Genomic DNA, 20,296 nt, shown 5'->3' with positions numbered 1-20,296 from the left:
CGACTACATGGGTAGTGTCGATTAGGATACATTAATTAAATGTATAAAAGTCTTAAATCGTAGATGATTACAGGTTTTTTCTAAATATTCCCTGGAACTTGTAATTTTACTGATGGGGGGAGAGTGTAAATCATTAAACACTGAAACTGGGCTACTACCCTTCACAAGAACCAAAAAGCATTCGACAGCCAATTACATCTTAATGCATTTTATACCATAATCTTAATTTGAATGTTAAACACACAAAACGATACAATCTCACAGCATACAAACCTGACACAGATGCTACATTTTGTCTTGTGAAGGAAACTGTTTAGGACAACCACATGTGACTTTGAATATACCCAAATCAGCAAGATGCAAAAAAGCCCAATTCATTGCATACTCAATGCCACAAGTAAATACACTCATAAGCAAGTTACGGCTGATAAATATTAGGAATATCTTGTGTGAATATAATGTATGCACGAGGTACAAGGAAGTGTCTAAGACAAAGTGCTTAGAGGCTCTATGGTTTGATGTGAGCCTTTATATAGTTACAACAGAAGATTTGTTTGATTTAAAAACCCAACCCAGACATTATAAGACATAGTTTAATTGTGCAAATGCTCATCTGCAACAGGAACCAGACTTGTGAAGGTGGACCTTGAAATGACTGCAAAAAATATACACATATATCACGTGATAAACGTGCTGTAGTCTGTTAAATTAACTGGGACTTTAGGAAAATGCATTTACTAATAAAACAACTTGAATTAAAAGATAGAGCTACCCAGGTGTATAACATGGCCTAAAGGCAATAACTGCTAACACATGAGCCTCTGTGAGCCTACATTTGAGCTTGCTTCAAATCAGTTTATGACTTTGTTTTACACATTGGTATTAAGGCATATTTCTCTTGTCCAGGCTCAAAAAAGCCTATATCCAAAATGATACTATGTTGTAAAACACTTCACATGACAGAAAATCCAAGGATGTAATTGCACTTTGTAGGCAATGCACCTCACAAAATACATTAGATTAGGATATTTACAATAAATTATCCTGCATATACAGTATAACTCAGTAATTATCTTATGACACAGCAATGACAACAGCTCAAACATAATATATTTGAAATGTCTCTTGTGAAAAAGTCACACATTCAATTCAACAAAATAATACACATATCAATTGGCAAAATGAATCCCTGGAAAGTACCCAGCACAACTTTGGGATGTGCTAACTTCTTAGAGATTTTAAATGCACAAATTTCCGACCAGTCCATTTGGTTTTCTTCTGCTCATGAAGACGTTGATAGTCCTTTGTTGGTGCTCAGAGAGGATGTGCTTTTTTCCCAAAAATAATCCTCAGTTCTCTGTTTCCACAGCAATCTCTTTTAATATTCTCTGTTCCTTCCGAACACGCATCCGCTCTTTGAAGTCTTCCAACTCTTTCCTCTGAAAATATATAAAGTGTAATGTTATCATATATGATGCTGTTTACCTGCACCTCTAAACAGTCATTACGACAATGATTTACATGAAACTGTTAAATGCCTGACAAGTGTTTACTGTACTGACGATTGTTTCTGCATTCCTAGGCCTACTAAAAATGTATACATTTTTTTCTGATTGGACATTTCATGGACTGTGTGAACACTGAAGAACTTGAAATTTCACTTACATGCATTTTCTCGTCAGGTGGGAAGATCTCCCTCTAGTTGCCATAAAATAATTCACAATTGAACAGAAAAAGAGACATTTGTTATTTCAAGAGAAGCGAGTCTCTCTGACGACTTAGTTAAATATGATGAACTGAACAAGCAGATTTACTGACCTTTCTCTTTACTATGTACTCTTCAAAGTACTCTGCTTGATTTGAGACCCAGAACATAGCCACAGGAAAGGATAGATACAGCATCATCTGTTAAAAGCGAAAACAAAGAAATAAACGAGCGTGTGATTGAGAGTGGAAAACTGTTCAATGACTACTGTTAGTCTGATAATAGTGACTAGCCGGATCGAACCAAGACCTAGGCCGGTTTCTACGATTGTAAGCATTAGTTACCTACTAATAGGCTACATAATAAGTGGCGTTGTTAAAGTATTTGTTACTTACTCTAAACACCTCTATTTTAACACCCATTTTCACATCGACTGTAGGCTTGCTTCAGTTATCTAAAATCCAACCATCGCAAAAGACCTTCAAATTACTTCCGGGAAAGCCGTGACGCAAGCACTTTGGTTGTAATAAATACGATGTTGAATGGAATTAAAAAATAGACGTGCATACAGCATGTTGTTCTTATTCCATTATCATATAGTTCTTAAACAATTTGAACATATTTAAATGTAAATTTTACTTTTTGATTGCAGCTGCTTTTCGGTGTAATAAAGGCATTGTGAACGACAGTTCAGTGGCTGTTCTCTAGGAGGCGCCGCAAACCACTCATTTGGTCCAGTTATTATTGCCATTTGTCGCCCTATGTGCATTTTAAGTACTTTTTCATGGGCAAAGTACCATGTAGTGGATACTGGCCCCGCTCTACAGCATTCAAGTCAATTTTACTGAGTCGACGTCGCCGATACACGCAGTACTTTTCAAATGTAGCATGCCGTCACTGATATTTTTAAGACAAACTTGAAAGTACAGTCAGGATAAATATTACGTGTTGTGGTAAATAAAACATTTTTAGATTTCTGTTAAATTAATAACTGTGTGACAGAATATGAGCAGTCGAATTTACTCAAGGGCTTTTGTCGAGTATCATCAACCCACTTCTCATCAGCTAAAGTTGCAGTCCGTGACACGCTCTTTACGTCCTCGACGATAGACCTACGCGTGACGTCATCGCCAACGAGAGGTGTTCAGGATCCTCGGAGACAGATCCCGCGCGCCCTGGCAACCTGATAAACCCAGGTAAACGCCGTTGTTTCAGTATTATTCTGGCAGTCATGTTGTCTCAGTATACTGTATGAGCAAAAAGCAAGAAAACCGGTTACAGCGGTGTGGTTCTTGATGAGTAGCGCTGATGACCGGCGCCCACAGAGACTGTTCATTTGCACGGCGGCCTGTTCTGGCTAACGAGCTTGCTAGCTTAAGCTAGTTGGCAGTTGTCTATCAAAAGACACAATAAACGCTCCTACATTGTGTCTCTCTCTGATATTCCCCATATATCTCACTGAATGTTTGCCACAAATACGCTTCTAATAGCCGGACAAATGCGGCTACGAACAGCGTGTTGGTTATCTAATGCTAGTTTGCTCGTCGACTGTCTTGTGTTGTGGGAGACGGTGACGCCGTGATGATGGCGCACACTCAGACATGGGCTATTTGACCAGAATGCAGTCAGCCTAGAAAACAATACATCACATATTCATGTTGTCTATTTCGAAAACCGGCTACGAAATTGGAATTAAAATGTGTTTACTTTTGTAGGTGTTCAATCTGCTATACTCAGATCTGACGTCCATTACGAAACCCAAGCAATAATCTATGCCCCGTGGCCTAACGTCAGGATCTTGGCTCTTCGACGATGGTCGCTCGCCAATAGCCATTACTCTGCAGTTTATCGTATTATCTGGTAATTGCCCTTTACCTAGACAGATGTTTTTTAGGTCTGTAGTGTTTATATAGCCGGGTAAAATAGACACAAAGCAGTGGCATCCAGCCGACTGTTGTGTTTAGACAGATTACTCATGCAAAGGCCCATTACTTAGCAAACGGTCTCTGTTTCCACTTGCAAAGAGTAACCCCGAAATTATAAGCGTGGAACCTTTTTTAAATGGTACAGTTCCTCGGCGCCTTAAGTGAAACAACAAACAGATTTATCTTTATGTCAGATAGCCTACTATTCTACTTGCTGTCACATGCTTGCTTGGTCTTTTGCCTCTAGGTGCTCCAAGGCTGAAGCTGTGAAAAACTAGGTCCAATGTAGTAACTGGCCTATGGATAGATGCCACCTTCTTAAGCAATTTGTTGACAGTCTCATATCTGTAAATATTGGGAACTAATGATAGCCATGAGACAGCTTTGTTATTTAGTTGTGTCACTTGTTTGGTAACAGTTTTTCCACTGACTGAAGTGCTATGCAGTAGGGCAAACAAGCATGCATGTCAAACAGTAAATATAATGACTGAACTGTGTTATTTATTACAATAGTACAAATAAAGTTCTGGTTGGATAGGATCAAACATGTTGGCAAATATAAGTGCTTCCAGATAGTTGGATGAGTTATCAGAGCTGAATATTTAGAAATATGCCTCAGAATAGCTGTATTCACAGCTTTCTAACTGAAATGTGTGCTGAGTTATCATAGTTTTGGATGTAATTGTGTTCGCTATCATTTCAAAGACTAAGGACATATTTGTTTGCCCTTTTTATTGACTTATTTATGCTCCTCATCATTTATATTCCTTTTTTGGGGGGATTTTGTTCACTCTGGTTTAGTTTCCATGGTTACACCATCCTTGGCCTAGATGTAAATGACCTTGAATGAAAAAAAGAGTTTGGTCAAGGAACAAATGAGCAAGCAAACATCTTGCCTGCTCATTTGCATCTAGTGTGTGTGAGTGTACATCCTTTGATCACTTTGGAAAGGTGTGTGTCTCTCTTGGTCTATGGCATAATGGTATGTGATAACTTAAGACAAAACACTGCTCCATGATATGTCTGACTAATTTCAGCCATTCATGATAATGAAAAAGTAACAAAAATAGTTTCAGTTCAAATAATATTTTAATATAATAATAATAATAATATTTTATTTGGAATGCATCCAAAATAGACAGAACGTCAACAGTTAGAAACGTGTAAATACTAAAATGTAATTCTTATGTCCGAAAAGCTGCCATACACTGTTTAGACATTACTCAGGCTATCTCAAAAAATAATCTTTTATATCTGGAGGCTGTAGGATATTCAGAAAGAACCCTCCTTTTGGTCCTTAGCAACCTGTTAGAACCAAGTGTTCTTCTAAACATTGTTCTGCCAGTAATGTTGTCTCAGTTAAACTTGGTGTGCAGATAGCATGAGACATGGTAACAGAATTATAAAGGTTTAAAGTGGGGTGCTGAAAAATGACGCCAACTGAGATTGTTCACTCTGGACAGATCACCATCATGCATATTGTGTATTGCATGCTTAGAGAAGGAATAGAGAACAGTGTTACTCATAAATTGCATCTCTTACCAACACCAAAGTAATTATTCTCTTACTAATTATACTCTTATCTTGAAAATTCACGATATGTCTAAATTAAATCACAGATTATTTTATCGGAGCAGGAAATTTAGAAGTGATAGAAAAATTTGATTTGCTCGCCTTTATTTTATTTTCTATAAGGTAGTAGTGCCCAGACCACCCTGCTACCCTCTGGAACCACCCCTGCAGTACACAATTACAAACTCAAAGAAAAATCAATCTGTGAGTAATACATTTGCTTTAATCTACAATATTTTGTCTTTAGCTTGTTACTCAATTTAATTGGCTTTGACAAAGTTGAACACATGACCAGACTGTTCATTTAGCGGAAGTGTGTATCTGTTCCTGTGGTGAGTGAAAAGGGTAGCGTGTGTTTAGTGTGCATTATATCTTCAGTGTTTGGATATAACAGAGTTCTCTTTAAAGTCGATTTAACACAGTCTGTATGGATAAGTTTACAGACTACAGCAGGCTGTGGGATAACTTTAAAAATGTTAAGTTGCTTGGGGCGCTTGTGGTGCAGTGGTTGGTGCGCACGCCCCATGTATGGAGGCTGTCGTCTCAAGCGGGCGGCCCGGGTTCACATCCCACCTGTGGCTTCTTTCCCTCATGTCATTCCCCACTCTCTCTCCCTGATTTCAGACTCTATCCACTGTCTTATCTTTCCATTAAAGGCACAAAAAGCCAAAAAATAAATCTTGTCAAAAAAAAGAAGAAAAAAAATGCTAAGTTGCTGATTGTTGATTAATGCAGACATAACAAGTTAATGGCAAAAGTCGAATTGACCGTTTGACCCAATTATGTGTGTTCCCATCCATAGAGACTTTGTCCATATGGACTGTGTTCCGTTTTTCCTTTAAGTAAACAGGTGCGCGTGCCGTGTAGTGGCTGGCATTCCAGTGTGTGTGCGTGTGTGCATCAATGTATGTTGGTGTGTCTTAGTGTGCCCCCTGCGACCCTCCAACATGCAAAAAGCAGAGGAGCAGTAGAGAGGAGCTGCAGCTACTCTAAATGCGCTTAAAATTCAGGATATTTTTATACATGAGTATTATTGTACAGACATGTGGCAGATATCCCTCTGAAGTATACTCGTCAAATGAAAAATCTATCTGCATTTTGCTTTCATGAAAGCAGTCAGGTTGAGAGTGGAGGTAGAAGAGATGAAGCAGCTTTTGAAACATAAAATAACAATAAAATATCAATGCTTTACGAGCTGTTTCTGTGTAAAAGTCTGCAAATATACTTAAGAATATATTTTAAAAGTATGTAATGTCTTCCTATTTTTATAGATGGTCTACATGATGGCACTACTTAAATGCTGCCTTCTTTTCACAGAGATTGTGCAAAGCGATTTAGTGGTAATTTTATTAGAGGCTACACCATGTTTAGAATTTTTCCATCGATCCTCGGCTCATGTGCAGCCTGAACCCCAAACCATGTAGGGTGTTTCAACACTAAGAATTAGGGATAGGTACCAGCACAACAGAGTTGTTTTAGGCTACAATAGTTGTAACCAAACTTTCTGGGTTAAACTAGCTGAATATACTTGTTAATAAATTAAGAAGTTAGACAATAAAAATCTCAAGGGACACCCTACTCAACAAACGCACAGTCTATGACAGATGCACCATGTTAGTAAAAGTGATGTCTTGATGGAAGTACTTTGACAAAAAGATGATGGTAAAGAGCATATCATAGAACAGGGGTGGGCAACTGGCGGCCCCCATCAACCCTCAACGTGGCCCTCAGGTCAATTTTTACATATCAATTAATTGGAAAAACATGACAAAATCTGCCATGAAATCATGAAAACCAGAAATATGTCCATAATAATATTTGATAAATTTGAGACATAATTGATTGTAATTGTTTTTGTATACTACAATTTGGCCCTCTGGAAGTGTGAATTCAATTAATGTGGCCCTTGCAGTCACCAAAGTTGCCCATCCTACTACTACTTTGAGGCTTAACCACGTGAACTTAAAGCTAGGTATTCATAAGAGCAGTCAAACGTCACTTCCGGCTTGCCAGAGTGACCTTGCACCCATTAGGGTGAAAACAAGCCCTGAGAATGTATCGGCGGTAGATTAGAAAACACTGGTGGCCGTGCGATTAAACGCGATTGCATAGCTTTTTCTGGAGTACTGAAATTACTGTAACTGCCCAAAAAAATACGGGAAAAATTCCCATAATGTTAATAATTCCACATGATACATAGAAAATGTTTGTCTGGTTGTGTACAGGTACGACCAGCAGGCGAAGACAGTCTGGATTGCTTTCCAACCAGCTTTCCCTCTCCGCAACACACAAATATTATTGCAGATGTGCAATGATTAGGGCAAGAGACTGTTTTACATTTTCAGGAGTGCAGGTGAGAAAAAGGCTAAAGGGACTTTCAGATAGGACGCTGTGCATGCTGAGCTCGCCGCGGAGTAGGGTGGAGAGCAAAAAGCAACAGCGCGCGTTGCCAGACCGAAACAATAGTTGGGAAAATAGCTCTGCCACTGCACTATGTAGGCCTGTGTCCACTATTGAGAAAAATGCCCTGACTTTTTTCACGTCATACATACGTCATTTCACGTCATAAAGATCTGATATGTAGATTGTGGCAACAACTGTTTGCAAATGCATAAATCTGTTGATAACATCAAGGATAATGTTTCAAACTTGAGAAAGGAACCTACAGTCCAAAGGAATATGACACAACTGATTACCCAGTGTGAGCAGTACACTCTAATCAAGAAAACCTCTTGTAATCTTGTGCTTAAAATCAGTGAGGTCTTCCTTAAATTGGTAGGAGATATTCCCTCTTCCATGTTTCACTTAAAAGACCAACTGTGTGTTGAACTTGACAATCATGTATAGGTTTATACAACATGTTCCATTAATGAGAATAAATTAGGTTTGTTTTTAATCATAGTTTATTGATTAACAATAACTGTCAAAACACACACCCATGTTTTATAACTGAATAGAAAACACAGCATGTCAAGTTGGCTAATTGCCTGTTCTCTGCATTTCAACTCTGGGTCCCTGTTGATTTTAGCTGCTCCAGAGCTATGATGATTGATGGAGGTGTTCTCAGACTTTCTTGCAGAGTCTCATCTCTGCAATCTCTGCACTACTGTCTCTTCTTCTAACCCAACCCCTAGTCTGAATGAAACCCTCTCCTTCACATTGCCCTTCCTCTGGCTGTCATGCCTCCCTCCTTCCTTGTGTCTGAGTAAGACCCCCACCACCACCCCTCGAGTGACATGGCCATTGGATTGGCCTCCTCTGAATTGCTGTAGGTTGGAGCTTTGTCACTCTGGCAGCTGCTGTATTGTCTTTGGGAATGGTGCATATGGCATATGGACAGTAAAGTGTTGAGGACACAGCAGCAGCAAAGAGGAGCTGCTGCTTGTCTCATTTTAGGAAAGACACATTGGGCATTTTACTCACCACTAAACTAAGTAACATAATTTCACAAGAAGGTATTTTACCTGTCTGATTGCTTGGAGTTTTATGTCTTAATTTTTAGACTGTAAGGCATGTGGGTATGCACAAGGGATTTAAGATTGTCAAATTGCCTTTAACTTGTCTCTACTATTCTGTATTAAAGCAACAATATGTAACTTCTCTACCTTAAAATAGTATTAAAGTCAATCTAATAGTACAAAGACTTTCAACAGGGGGAATAGTGTCTCTCATTTCCACAGCACTGCCTAGTTGCCTGTTATTAGCAATATGTATCTTTGTCTGCAGCAGCCTTCAGCCGTGTCTGTACAATTTAACACAATGGGTGAGGCTAAGAGGACAGTGACAGTTCTTGCTTGTAGTCGTCAGGTTGATTGAAAGTTAGGTTGAGACAGCATTTCCAGGATTGCTACCCCTATCGATGGGACTCCAAAGCCCCCTGCAGTTACAGATGGGTGACGTCACTCAGGCTTCATTCATTAATATTTACAGTCTATGCTCTCCTTTTGATCTGTGGAGCACTGATTGAGATGCAACGCTCATGTAAAAACTAAAGCTTCTCATGCCTTCGTTTCAATATTTTTCTTCAGCTGCTTGCTGATGATGCTGTCATGCATTTGTAGTTGAGGATGTTTGTTGTGATACATGTCATAAATAAGCCTCCTCCTACGCAGATCACCTGATGTGATCACGGAATGTTGAGTGAAACATTTAAATACAAGGGTAATCTTATTTGAGTGTCTTTAGTATTCTGCTAATGAATAATGTCAAAAGAGCACACAAGAAACAAAGCTACAAAAAGCAACAGAGCAGGACAAGATGCTATGTGTAAGTGAGGTGCAGATATGTGTGTGTGTGTGTGTGTGTGTGTGTGTGCGGATAAGTGAATAACTAGAGAACATAAATAAAATGAGCAGATTAAACTTTTTTGTAACGCAAACTAAAATAAGTTAGTAAATAAATCACAATTAATATGCTATATGTACATACCGAATATTAAAATATAACCTAAGCTAGTAGGTTTGCCCCCTATGGTTTGGCCCAAAACAGAACCAGTGTTTTCAGGTGTATTTGTTTTTATTCAACAGGTTTTATAGAAAACAAAACAAAATATTTTGGGCAGCCTCGTTTGTATTGAATTAATCCAGCATAATTATAAATGTGGGGGGTTTACAAGGGGAGACTGGAGCTCAGATAAGAGAGGCTTCAAATTGGTGGGGGAAGGCATACACGACTACTCTGAGGAAAGAGTCAGTGGGGGGTGGGGCATGTTAAAATGGACAGAGGAAAAGACAGGAAGGGGGTGGGGTGATAAAGGTGTAGAGAGTGAGAGAGAGAGAAGACAAGAGAGAGAGAAGAGCAGGATCTCAAGCTATTGATGGGGGAAAAAGAGGAGGGGTGGAATGAGCAAGCGTGTCGGAGAAAGGGAGGGAGGGGTGTGTGGGCTGAAGCTCCCCTGAATGAGGAAGCAGCAGAGCCATTTTTACTGTTGAGTAACTGCATGCTGGTCTGTCGGGCTAGAGAGAGGAGAGAAGGTGAGAGGGAGCTAGAGGAATAAAGTGCTCCTCTCTTATCTGAGCCTCTCTCCCCTCTTTCACCTTCTTCTCTACCCCTTGTTCACCTCTTTTTGCGCCGGTGTCCATTTGAGTTTTGGAGGCCCTGGAGAGGACATACAATGGAACGAAGGGCCTGTGGCAACTGGGCCGTTGTACTGCTGAGAGGGGGATGGGGTAGAGAGAGGACCGGTTCACACAGCTAACACAGCCTGCCGGCTGACTGCTCCCTCAGCCTTTCCTCCCCGCCTTGACCCACTGTTTTCAGGCTAGGGCTTTTTACTTACAGCCACTCTCAAACTGTACTTGGACTCCACTAAGGATACGTACCGTGTTCGGTTGGATTTTAGGATACATACTGGCGCCTGGATAACATATCCCTCCTGTGTTTTGGATGAGAGAAAAAGGAAAACAAATTTCATGTAATTCTTTTCCGGCCTTTTTTGGTTTCTGTTCATAAATGGATTACAAGATGCATGCCAAGTCAAATGATTTGCTGGATTTTCAAAAACTGGACGCCCTTCTGGAAAAAATTGCACATTCAGTTTCTGTGAAAAGGTAATGTTGTCCTTGAGATACACTTCTACCACGTTTTCAGAAATTTAACAGACAGTTTTTATCTCTCATGTTGTGTACAGAATCACAGTATATGAAATACATGGTTAAAAGATGAAGCGAAAGTGAGATTAAAGACAGTGTTCAATGATAGTTCCTGGTTCTATCATTTTTTTGGTACAATTTTTAGTTTTACATGGCCTGTTGTAAAAATCAACTTTAGATGTCTTCTGTGTTTTGTTAAGAAAAGTATTGTTATTCAGATTTCAGGCAGAAGCAAGTCTCTACCTCCTGATGAGCAAGGGGGGAGGGGGAAGGGGGGACTACAGAGGAAGCAGGGGGTTGTGTGTGGCAGTAGTAGAAATGTCTCCTAATTCCTGGTAAGGTTTGGCTTGCTTGTCCTAACCAGCTGGAATTTCAGCCTGAAAGAGCTGGCAGGGTTCTTCCTTTTCCTGTTATAATGAGCCTGACTCATGGTTAGCCTATCTGAGTCAGTTTGTGTGCTCATGCACTGACTCATTCAGTCACTGCCTGTAATCAATATGAAGGGAACTTAAAAAAAGTTTGCATCCTTTTGATGAATGGTGGTTGAATCTTTATTTATTATTTTTTAAACACTTTTTGTGTATTTACAAATATGATAGACCAAGAGTTAGATGCTACAGTTCAATGCGTAAGCTTTCAAAACTAGGTTTTGAAACCATCTAGCTAAAAATACCGGCCATGAAGTCTACTGTTTCCATAGAAACCTTGGCAACACTTGTTTTTCTTGAAAGGTTTCAGAGGTACTCAACAAGGCAGCCACATACAATCACCGATGACACATGGTTGTCAGTGTTGGAAATGTTCATTTTTATACATATTTATTATGTCTAGGAATATTCATTTGATTGCATTTAGTTTGTGTTGTACAATTTCAATTGAAGTAGGGGCTTTATTTTGCTGTGTGGACATCACCTTGTCATCCAGGCTGTGTGTAAAACACACTTTGTTGTGTTACAGATGTTTAGGTTGTGTGTACACAAAGGAACGTCATTTATGTACCCCTACTATCTCCGCTAATCATATCTACTTTCAACATTACATGTATTTAAAATATGTTATAATTTTAGAAACAAGAAAAAAAACGGTCTGTTTTTTTTAAATAAGTAAATTAAAGAAAAATGTTTTCCCTCCTTGTGTGAGATTGAAGGCAAAAAGTCACAGGGGTGTTAATATCCCAGCTTGAAACTGTAGTCTGAATAGGGCTACTGTTAACAGTTAAGCTGCAATGCTAATGGCCCCACCTCTGACATAGTGGCTAGTTGTAAAACGTTATGTAATGCAATGTAATAATTAAAATACATGTCATACCACATATGCACACAAACAATACATACTGGTTTAGAAGTAAGATGATGAATTCATGATGAATTTTTGATCAAGGTTGATTTGTCTTTAAGCTAATTATCCCTCACTGTCCATTTTAGCTTTTTGTTTCTTAGTCTTTCCCCTTATTTTCCTCTTTGCTGATCTTGTCCTGCACATCTCTAAAGTACAATCGTCTTATGCCTCTGCCCTCTGGGAATCTTTTTTTGAGGAAAATGTAAATAAGCCTGACAGCAGTCTAACAATGCAGCTGCATAGCAAAACGCCACCCTGCATTCATGTCATATGAAATAAGGTTGAGTTTGGCCTCATCAAAGTTCTGATCACAGTTGCTAATTCTCAGCTCAGTGTAGGTGTTTGCTGTCAACGTACGATTAATTGATGCCAAGGGGACACAAAGCCAGTGTTGCCCCATTTTTGTGCAATGGTCTTAATAAAAGATCATACTGGTTTCTAATGGCAATCATGCAATAGTGTAACTTAACTTAACTTAATATCTCCACCTGAATATTTAAACTGAATAAACCTAAACCTTCTTCTATTTTTAATACATAACCTTCATATTCCTCATTAGCCAAGGGGAGAAAAACTTAAAATTAAATAGAAACACTAAATAAATTAGTTCAAACAAATAATAGCATCAGTGTAATCATTCCAAGGAGCTGCTCCCTTGAGAAGGGTTGAAGGTGGTTGTATCAAAATTGTAAAAGGCCATTGTGAAGGAAAGGAGTGGTGATCATGGACTTGTCACTGGATATATTTATTATTTATTCCTTTCCTTTTAGGCAAGACATGAACCCTCGTTCTTACTCAGCTGAGTGCCCCAAGTGAAATCTACAGGCCTATCTTTGCCCGAAATCTACTCACACCCTACACATGAATTATTAATAGTTTATTTTAATAGTGGATGCAGACGTGGGTATTATGTTATTCCAAGCACTTTGATGTAGGTGTAACTGTGATGCTGCACACATGACCACATTTACTTGCTGTTAATGTGCATCCTCCGCCCGAAACCAAAACCACTCTGCCCCTGGAAAACATTCCACATCATTCCGGATTGATGTTATCCAGGTCAAAGGTCAGCTGTTATTCAAGAACTGTGAGTGGCATAGGACATGCAGCAAAACGAAAGTAGACCATTTGATTGACTTCTGTTGAGGCCATCTGCCGATCTAGTCTGATATGCTTTAATGCCTTCCACATATGGAAGCGGGTTTACCACAACTTCAGCCCTTCAGGTTAACGTTTTAATTTGCAGTGTCGAGGGTGAAATACTTTGAGTCTAGGAGTTGTAGAGTTCGATGGTGTTACATCTGCAGCCAAAATTAAGCTACGTTTTGTTTTTCTGTTGCTTGCCGGTTGCTGTTTTGCATACTTAACTATTAGCAGAGATAGTAAGGATGCAAGATCGCTCACTCCACTCAGCAACTCCAGAAAACAATGTTATGTTCATACACAGCATAAAAACATGCACAGTGGCGTAACCAACGGATGATCGACAATTAAATTTGTCAGCAACTATTTTTGTTGACTACTTAGTATTTAACATATTGAATTGTTCAATATAATGACACTACTGATATCAACATCAAGGATAACTCCAAATAAGTTTTTTCTCAGAATCAAGCCTGTAACGTGGTTCTTTTTTTTTTTTTTGGAAAAGTTTTCTGCATTTAGCTCAGGTCATTAAATGGTTAAACAACAGTCTTTGCATATGTTTTTTTTTCATAGTTTACAAAAAAAATGTGGAAAATAGTAAAAGCTGTAGATTTAAAAAAACAACATACATGTTACTGAACATTTTCTATTTTAGGAATATTGTTCAGCCCTTGTTAACATGAAAAAGAAAAATAAGATAATGTGCCAATCTTAATCAAGGCCTCGGGCCAAAATCTTCTGATTCTTCATTTGATGTCACGGGCCGCAAAAAATCCCCTCAAGGGCCGCAAATGGCCCTCGGGCCGCACTTTGGACACTCCTGGTCTAAACAATATCTTTAAAGAAATTTTTTTTCTCTTTCTTTTGCTATACTTCCTGCAGTAAAGTTTCTGCTCCATGAGGTAGGGCTTTCGTGGCAACCGTATGTTGTTTGTTGATGTTGGTGTTTGATGTTTGCAGATCTGTTTATCATGACATTTACCAAAACTTGTCATACAAACATGTACATGTGTAATCCTACTGCTGATGAACTAAACTAGCAGCGCATACACAGTGAGGAAGAAAAGAAAGAGGTGAGATATTCTGGTGTATGAGGAGAGTTGAATGTTTGAGCATCTAGTCAGGAAACCTGTCATGTAACCTGGAGCAGTTTTGAAGATTTGTTTTTTAATATAAAAAAGGTTAATCAACATTAAATGTTTTAAATATTAAATTAAATTCCTGTTAAAGAAAAGTTACAAATAGTGTTTGTTTCTGCTGTCTTTTATATTGGAAAGCAAGCACAGAATAGGAAGCAAATAGGGATCAGCATCAGACCTTGAAAAAAATTGAGAAATCTGAATCAGCCAAAGAAATTGAAATCATTGAATCTCTGGTGGCAAGTTGTTGTCATGACTATATGCATTTAGTTTGAAACAACCGTCTCACCTCTGTGAGCAAGTAGGGTATCTAGCTAATTAGCTGATGGGCCTGGATAATGTTTCAGGTTAGCGAATGAACTTGTTGCAGAGAGCCTGGGAAGTGATCATTGATTGTTAGTCTGGTCGCTAAAAGACATTTTTGTCTTACATGTGGTTTTTTGTCTTTCCCTGAATTTTTTCCCAATTGTGTACGTCGTAAAAAACCGCAATTACTCATATATTTAACATCTTCTGCATCACATGCATTTATCAAACTTGAACACTTTAATATTCTGTCAACTTTGGAAATAAAGCCATTATTGAAAATATAAATAATATGTAATAAAAAAATGTGTTTTGAAATAATGTTGATGTACCACGGTGGTCAAAATATAAGAAACACTTTGAAACATTTATCAAACATGACAAAACATATCAACATAACAAGCACAGCAGAGTGAACTTCCCCACCAGCCTCAACGCGATTGTTTGTTATTGTATTATTGATTGAGAGCCCCCTGGTGTTGGAATCTGCATATTTTGTCTTTAAGTCTAGTTGAAATGCTAAAGTTGCATTGTGGGAGTGCCAAACATTTGTATATTTTTATTGTGAGAAGCAGAAAGAGAGCCATGGCTGCTAACGGTTTGGATACGGCTCTTGCCGACTGTCCACCACTTGTTGACAAAGCAGATTCACGGACTGAAATATGACATTATTTCACTGAGGCGATAGTCAGGTTAACCCCACGTACACCACAAAGCCTGTGTGTAAAATATGTTTTCAACCCACGCAGACCAGGGGAGCCAACACATACAATTTGGCAAAACATCTCGACGACAGACATGCCTACTTGTTTAAGGAATTTAAAGGGTGTCAGGTTGTTTAGCCAATGGGATAAGTAACATAATTATATAGAATAGAATAGAATTACTTTATTGATCCCAAACTGTGAAATTGTGTAATTACTGGGAAATGTAATTACATGCCCCCATACATACATACAGAGAGGAGACCTCTGTTAATTATGAGGTATTTGTATTTTATGTTTAGTCTACTTTAATGCAATGCTGTAGTGTAGGCTAATATTCCTGGGTTTGAGCTTTTATAATCACTTAGTGCCAGACTGTTAGACAAAAACTAACATTTACATCATTTATATATCTCCCCCACCCCCCAAGACACACAAACAGATTCCAGCAAAATCTGCAACCAACTAATCGAGGGAGCCTTTCCTTCCGGCTGTGTTTGAAAGCAACAGAAAGTCTCAAAAGATGCAAAAAGACTGAAAAGAGCAGTACAATTTTATTTTGGATTAGATGTATACAATTATGTTTTAAAACAGCTCAAATGTACTAGAGCTGTGCTCAAAAAACTCGATATGGCAATATATCGTCATGTCTTGTGGTAAATACCCAGACCTAACCCTAACCTATAATTTGTTGTCCCCTTTGAAAGTCCTTTATTTTTGTTATATCAGGACTGTTACTTTTCTTGGTGCTTTTAGTTTTTTGCTAGGGCTGCCCTGGGTATCACCACTGAATGTCTGAATCGATTCGATTCCGATTCGTAAAGGTCCCAATTCGATTCTATTCGATTCAATATCAATTAATTTAGGGATATTTAAGTTACAATACCAATTCTGTTTCAATATGATTATGATTCCCAGAGAACAAATATTAAAAAGGTTTTAGTTTATCATAAACATGTTCAGGTTTACTTGTACCCTAAAGCAGTAACATGAATGTACTTATTAAATCATCTCGGAAAAAACGTTCAGCTACATTAATTTCCTTGTTGCTTGTTTGAATTTGCCTTGCCTGTAAAACATGCGAGTCTCCACTCATGGTCGATATAATGAGCACAGTCAGGTATGAACCTGTTGCTCTGGATGTCCAGCTGTGTCACAGGTTAGGCTAGGGTGACTCCCTCTCACTCTCTTGCAGTGCTGTGTTTCACCTCTACATATAATTTTGGGATGGCCACTTCACCCAAACTGATTTGAATGGATGAAGGTAAAGGGAATATAGCCTATTAAAAGATAAATCTTTGGATTTTATGAATCGATATCAGATCATTCATATGAGAATCGATTTAAATCAGAAAAGCCAGTCCTATTTTTTGCCATGGTATTGTTTCAGTATCGGTATCAAGATATTTTGGGCTGGTATTGATTGCCCCTACGCAATCCTTAAAGGGGTGCCACTTTGACAGACAGCATGAAGGAAAAAAATGTGTTTAAAGACACCACGTAAAATGTGAAGCTTCTATACCCATGTTTTCTTTTTGTTTTAAGGAACACAACATCTACTGGTGAAATCTGTTGTGGAGAAAAGCAACAAGTTAAAATATTCCTGTTTGGAAAATATTCCATACTTTTATTCTGTGTTTGCCTTTACTAATTGTCAGTCTCATTATCCAAAATGTAATCTGCTATGAAGTCTACTGTCTGTCAAAGTGGATGCAGCATATTTCTCAAACATTATCTAATGAATTTTCCATATCATTTTTCAAGGCACTCTGAAAAGTACAGTGGCCATGTGTGTACTTGCCACCCCTTATGCTTATAATGTTTTGATGTAGAGAGCTTGGAGAAAAAAGCCATTCACATTATTTGCATGGAGACTAGAAAAATTCTGTTCTTGTTTGTTTTGGTCCTATTTGTTAAGTGTTCTTGCGTCCAGCAACTTAAGTGCTGGTTGTCTTCCAACATATTGGTCAAGTTAGTCACATTCTCCTCTGCTATGTAGTGCCTCTGGGAGGCCAATGCAGTGATCATGTGGTATGCAAACAGCTTGCCTCTTATCAGAGAGTGACTCATCAATAATGTGACCAGTCACAGATCTATACATGTGTTTTATCTTTAAAGCCCTTTTGTGGGGTTGGATTTCATCATGCAAGACTAGCATTATAATCACAAATCCATGATTAGTGCTTTTATCCACAATATTTGTTGTTCCACATCCTTTTTTGGTTTTGTGTTTCTGATTATTATTATTTGGCCTTGTAGTTGTCTTAACAGGCTTTGTTAGTATCTTGAATGTGACATCCCTGGCTGCCTGGGAGAGGACATTATTTAGTGTGTATGCCGTGAATGGGGGAACACAAAATCCCTCAGCTGTCAGATGATGCTAAACTTCCCACGCATTTTATTTAAATGTTTGCCCACACCCCAAAACAGTCCCTGGTCTTGAGACAGCGTGAGAAGACAACAATCCATGAAAAAATACCTACAGAAAAACCTGTGCCTTTCAATGTGGTTACGATTTAAATACTCTTAAGTCATATTTTTAAAACAAATCATTGTCAACAGCAAGACAATAACAGTGTTTGTATTTTATTTTTAGGTCATAAAAATGCAACAAAAATAAAGTGACACAGTACAGTGAATGAAAATGAAAACAATCCAGCGAGCCAGGGCCAGATTGTTGCCAGATTCATTGTTTTATGTATCAGGAAACCTCAGAGTGCCATGAGGCATGACACACATGTCAAGGGAATGCTTACTAGAACATGCTTGGTGTTAATTGACCACTTAAGAAGTCTGAAGTGTTGAAACTGCTTTGAACAGCCACACTTAAAGGTGGGGTGTCATTAACCCCCATTACCCATGCCTTGCTTTGAAGACTAAACCTTGAAGAGATTTATGTGGGAATGAAAATGCCCAAAACAACTGAACAACAGTTTAAATTTACATCCAAGCAAGCAGCCTGGTATGCAGTCTGTGTAGTGTCCATGTGTGACAGAGAGCAAGCCATAGCAGGTAATTATAGATGTGCTGATCGATTAGAGCTAAGATGCTTCGTACAGTTTTCTGGTGCAACCCTTTTTCTGAATCAAATGGAGAAATTTTGATATGAAAAATTTACTGTTGTGTGCTATATGCATTCAAGAGCAGACTACCAAGACTCATCATATTCATTGACTTGAGAAAAGAGCAAAGGGCAAGACATCATTCAAACCCACAGTGCATATTTTTGTCTACCCCTTAGTGGTGAAAACAAAAGTATTATTGCAATTTCTGTCAACTCTCTTCTCTTCTATCAGTTTTATTCAACAAGGAAGAGCTTCACCAATGGTCATCTTGATTTTCCTCACCTTTTAATTGCCTTCTTCTTTTGACAGTGATCCTTTCCAGTTTCTTTTTTTTTTTTTAAAGCATCAAAAACTTTTCTTTAACTCTTTTTAGTTTATCCTTAAAGCAACATGACTAGTTGGAGTAGGATTTTCATTATGACTGCTCCCTACGTCAGTTATGGCAAACCACTCAGTGCAGGTTGACACAAAATGCAGCAATGTTGTGTGCAAGTGCAGGAAAGTCCCTAAAAACACAAGTATACAGACATACTGGTAAACAGTACTCTGATATATAATGCAAATAAGGGAGCTTAACGAAGAGGTTAAGTTTCTATTGAATAAAAAAGTTATCTTCTTTAGTCTGGTGGTTACAGGGACTGTACACATTTATTTAGCAAGCTTGATATTAAACTTGATAGCCAAATTTAATCCAACAAATTGCAGGATATTTTGCTGAAGAGTGTGTTCGTGGGCATGTTACTGACAATTTGCTATTTCTCCCTTCAGAGAGTCCAGCGAGGAGTGCAATGGGATCAGCGGTGCTCTGTCAGTGGAGTCTGTGCCGGGGCCAAGACTGAACTGGTGTCCTGCCAACACCACAACCCCTGCCCCTGCTCCAGCTCCCGCTCCGGGGCCCGAGCCCACGTCCAACCCTGTTAGAATGGGGGACGGCGTGGATGCAGCGCAGATGTCGGGCAGCAGCAGCAGCCAGGGGCAGGCCCAGTCAATGGGCAACCCCCCACCCCCAGAGTATATTAATCCCAGTAGGCCAAAGCGCCAGACCAATCAGCTGCAATACCTGCTCAAGATGGTGGTAAAAGCCCTCTGGAAGCACCAGTTTGCCTGGCCCTTTCATTCACCCGTGGATGCAATAAAACTTAACTTGCCTGTGAGTACTGGCTTTGTTTGTATGTGAGGATGCTACATACGCACCTTAAAACTGTCATTAACACATTATGTGTCACCCACATGATCACTTGGCTTTCATTCAATTACACATATAAGTTGCTCAATATGGTTTTTTTGCATTTGATCATGTTAAAGCACTAGGGATGGACATTTACAGTCATTTAAAACTTGGAGTACTCGAGTATTTAGATTCTAAATCCCTGAGTACTCATTACCTCACAAACAAGTATCATTTTATATATTTATATTTATCGTCAAAAAAATATGTCTGACATGGACCTCCCGGTAGCCCGCTGTATTTCTTTGGGCGTGTCGCTCATCAGTCCTGCTTACTGTAGGACAGATGTCTTCAAATTCCAGTTCTGAACATATTACTCTGTGGAGAGAGTTGTCCACAAGTCTTTAGTAACAGACACTTTGCAGTTCTGCTCATACATCTTTTCAACTCTTGTAGCTGTTGTTCTCCTTGGTGGTTGCTTGTACTCCCACTCGACTAACAGCATCAGCTCGCGAAGGCCCTTTCCTTCCACAAAAATTAATTGAAGTGTATCTCCAGTCACCATTTTGGTCATTGGCAGGTTAATCCTCTCCACTCTGGTATCATGAAATCCACATGTGCTAACAGGGCTAGCAAA

At 38.9% G+C, this 20,296-nt stretch overlaps 2 protein-coding genes across 7 annotated transcripts in view; one reads left to right on the top strand and one right to left on the bottom strand.

The window, feature by feature from the left end:
• Positions 1 to 579: 579 nt before the first annotated feature.
• Positions 580 to 2,229, bottom strand: pet100 (PET100 cytochrome c oxidase chaperone). Its single transcript, XM_020640925.3, has 4 exons — positions 2,101 to 2,229; positions 1,819 to 1,905; positions 1,666 to 1,698; positions 580 to 1,439 (listed from the first exon to the last, which is right to left on the bottom strand). The coding sequence occupies exons 1-4, from the start codon at positions 2,125 to 2,127 to the stop codon at positions 1,350 to 1,352; spliced, it is 237 nt and encodes a 78-aa protein (XP_020496581.1). The 5' UTR covers positions 2,128 to 2,229; the 3' UTR covers positions 580 to 1,349.
• A 573-nt stretch (positions 2,230 to 2,802) lies between these two features.
• brd4 (bromodomain containing 4) overlaps positions 2,803 to 20,296 on the top strand; it is a 29,769-nt gene continuing 12,275 nt past the window's right edge. For 3 of the 6 annotated variants that reach the window (XM_029278690.2, XM_065964367.1, XM_065964365.1), the window contains exons 1-2: positions 10,124 to 10,751; positions 19,260 to 19,641. In XM_029278690.2, coding sequence (XP_029134523.1) covers positions 10,654 to 10,751; positions 19,260 to 19,641 — 480 coding nt within the window. In that variant the 5' untranslated portion in view covers positions 10,124 to 10,653. Of the gene's footprint in view, positions 2,902 to 10,122; positions 10,752 to 19,259; positions 19,642 to 20,296 lie in introns of those variants that run through there. The other 3 variants (XM_065964369.1, XM_065964366.1, XM_065964368.1) reach the window with 2 other exon arrangements.

This window comes from Labrus bergylta, chromosome 16, assembly GCF_963930695.1.
Source record: "Labrus bergylta chromosome 16, fLabBer1.1, whole genome shotgun sequence".
In the NCBI taxonomy this organism is placed as follows: Eukaryota; Metazoa; Chordata; class Actinopteri; order Labriformes; family Labridae; genus Labrus; species Labrus bergylta.
This window is presented reverse-complemented; position numbering and strand designations above follow the sequence as displayed.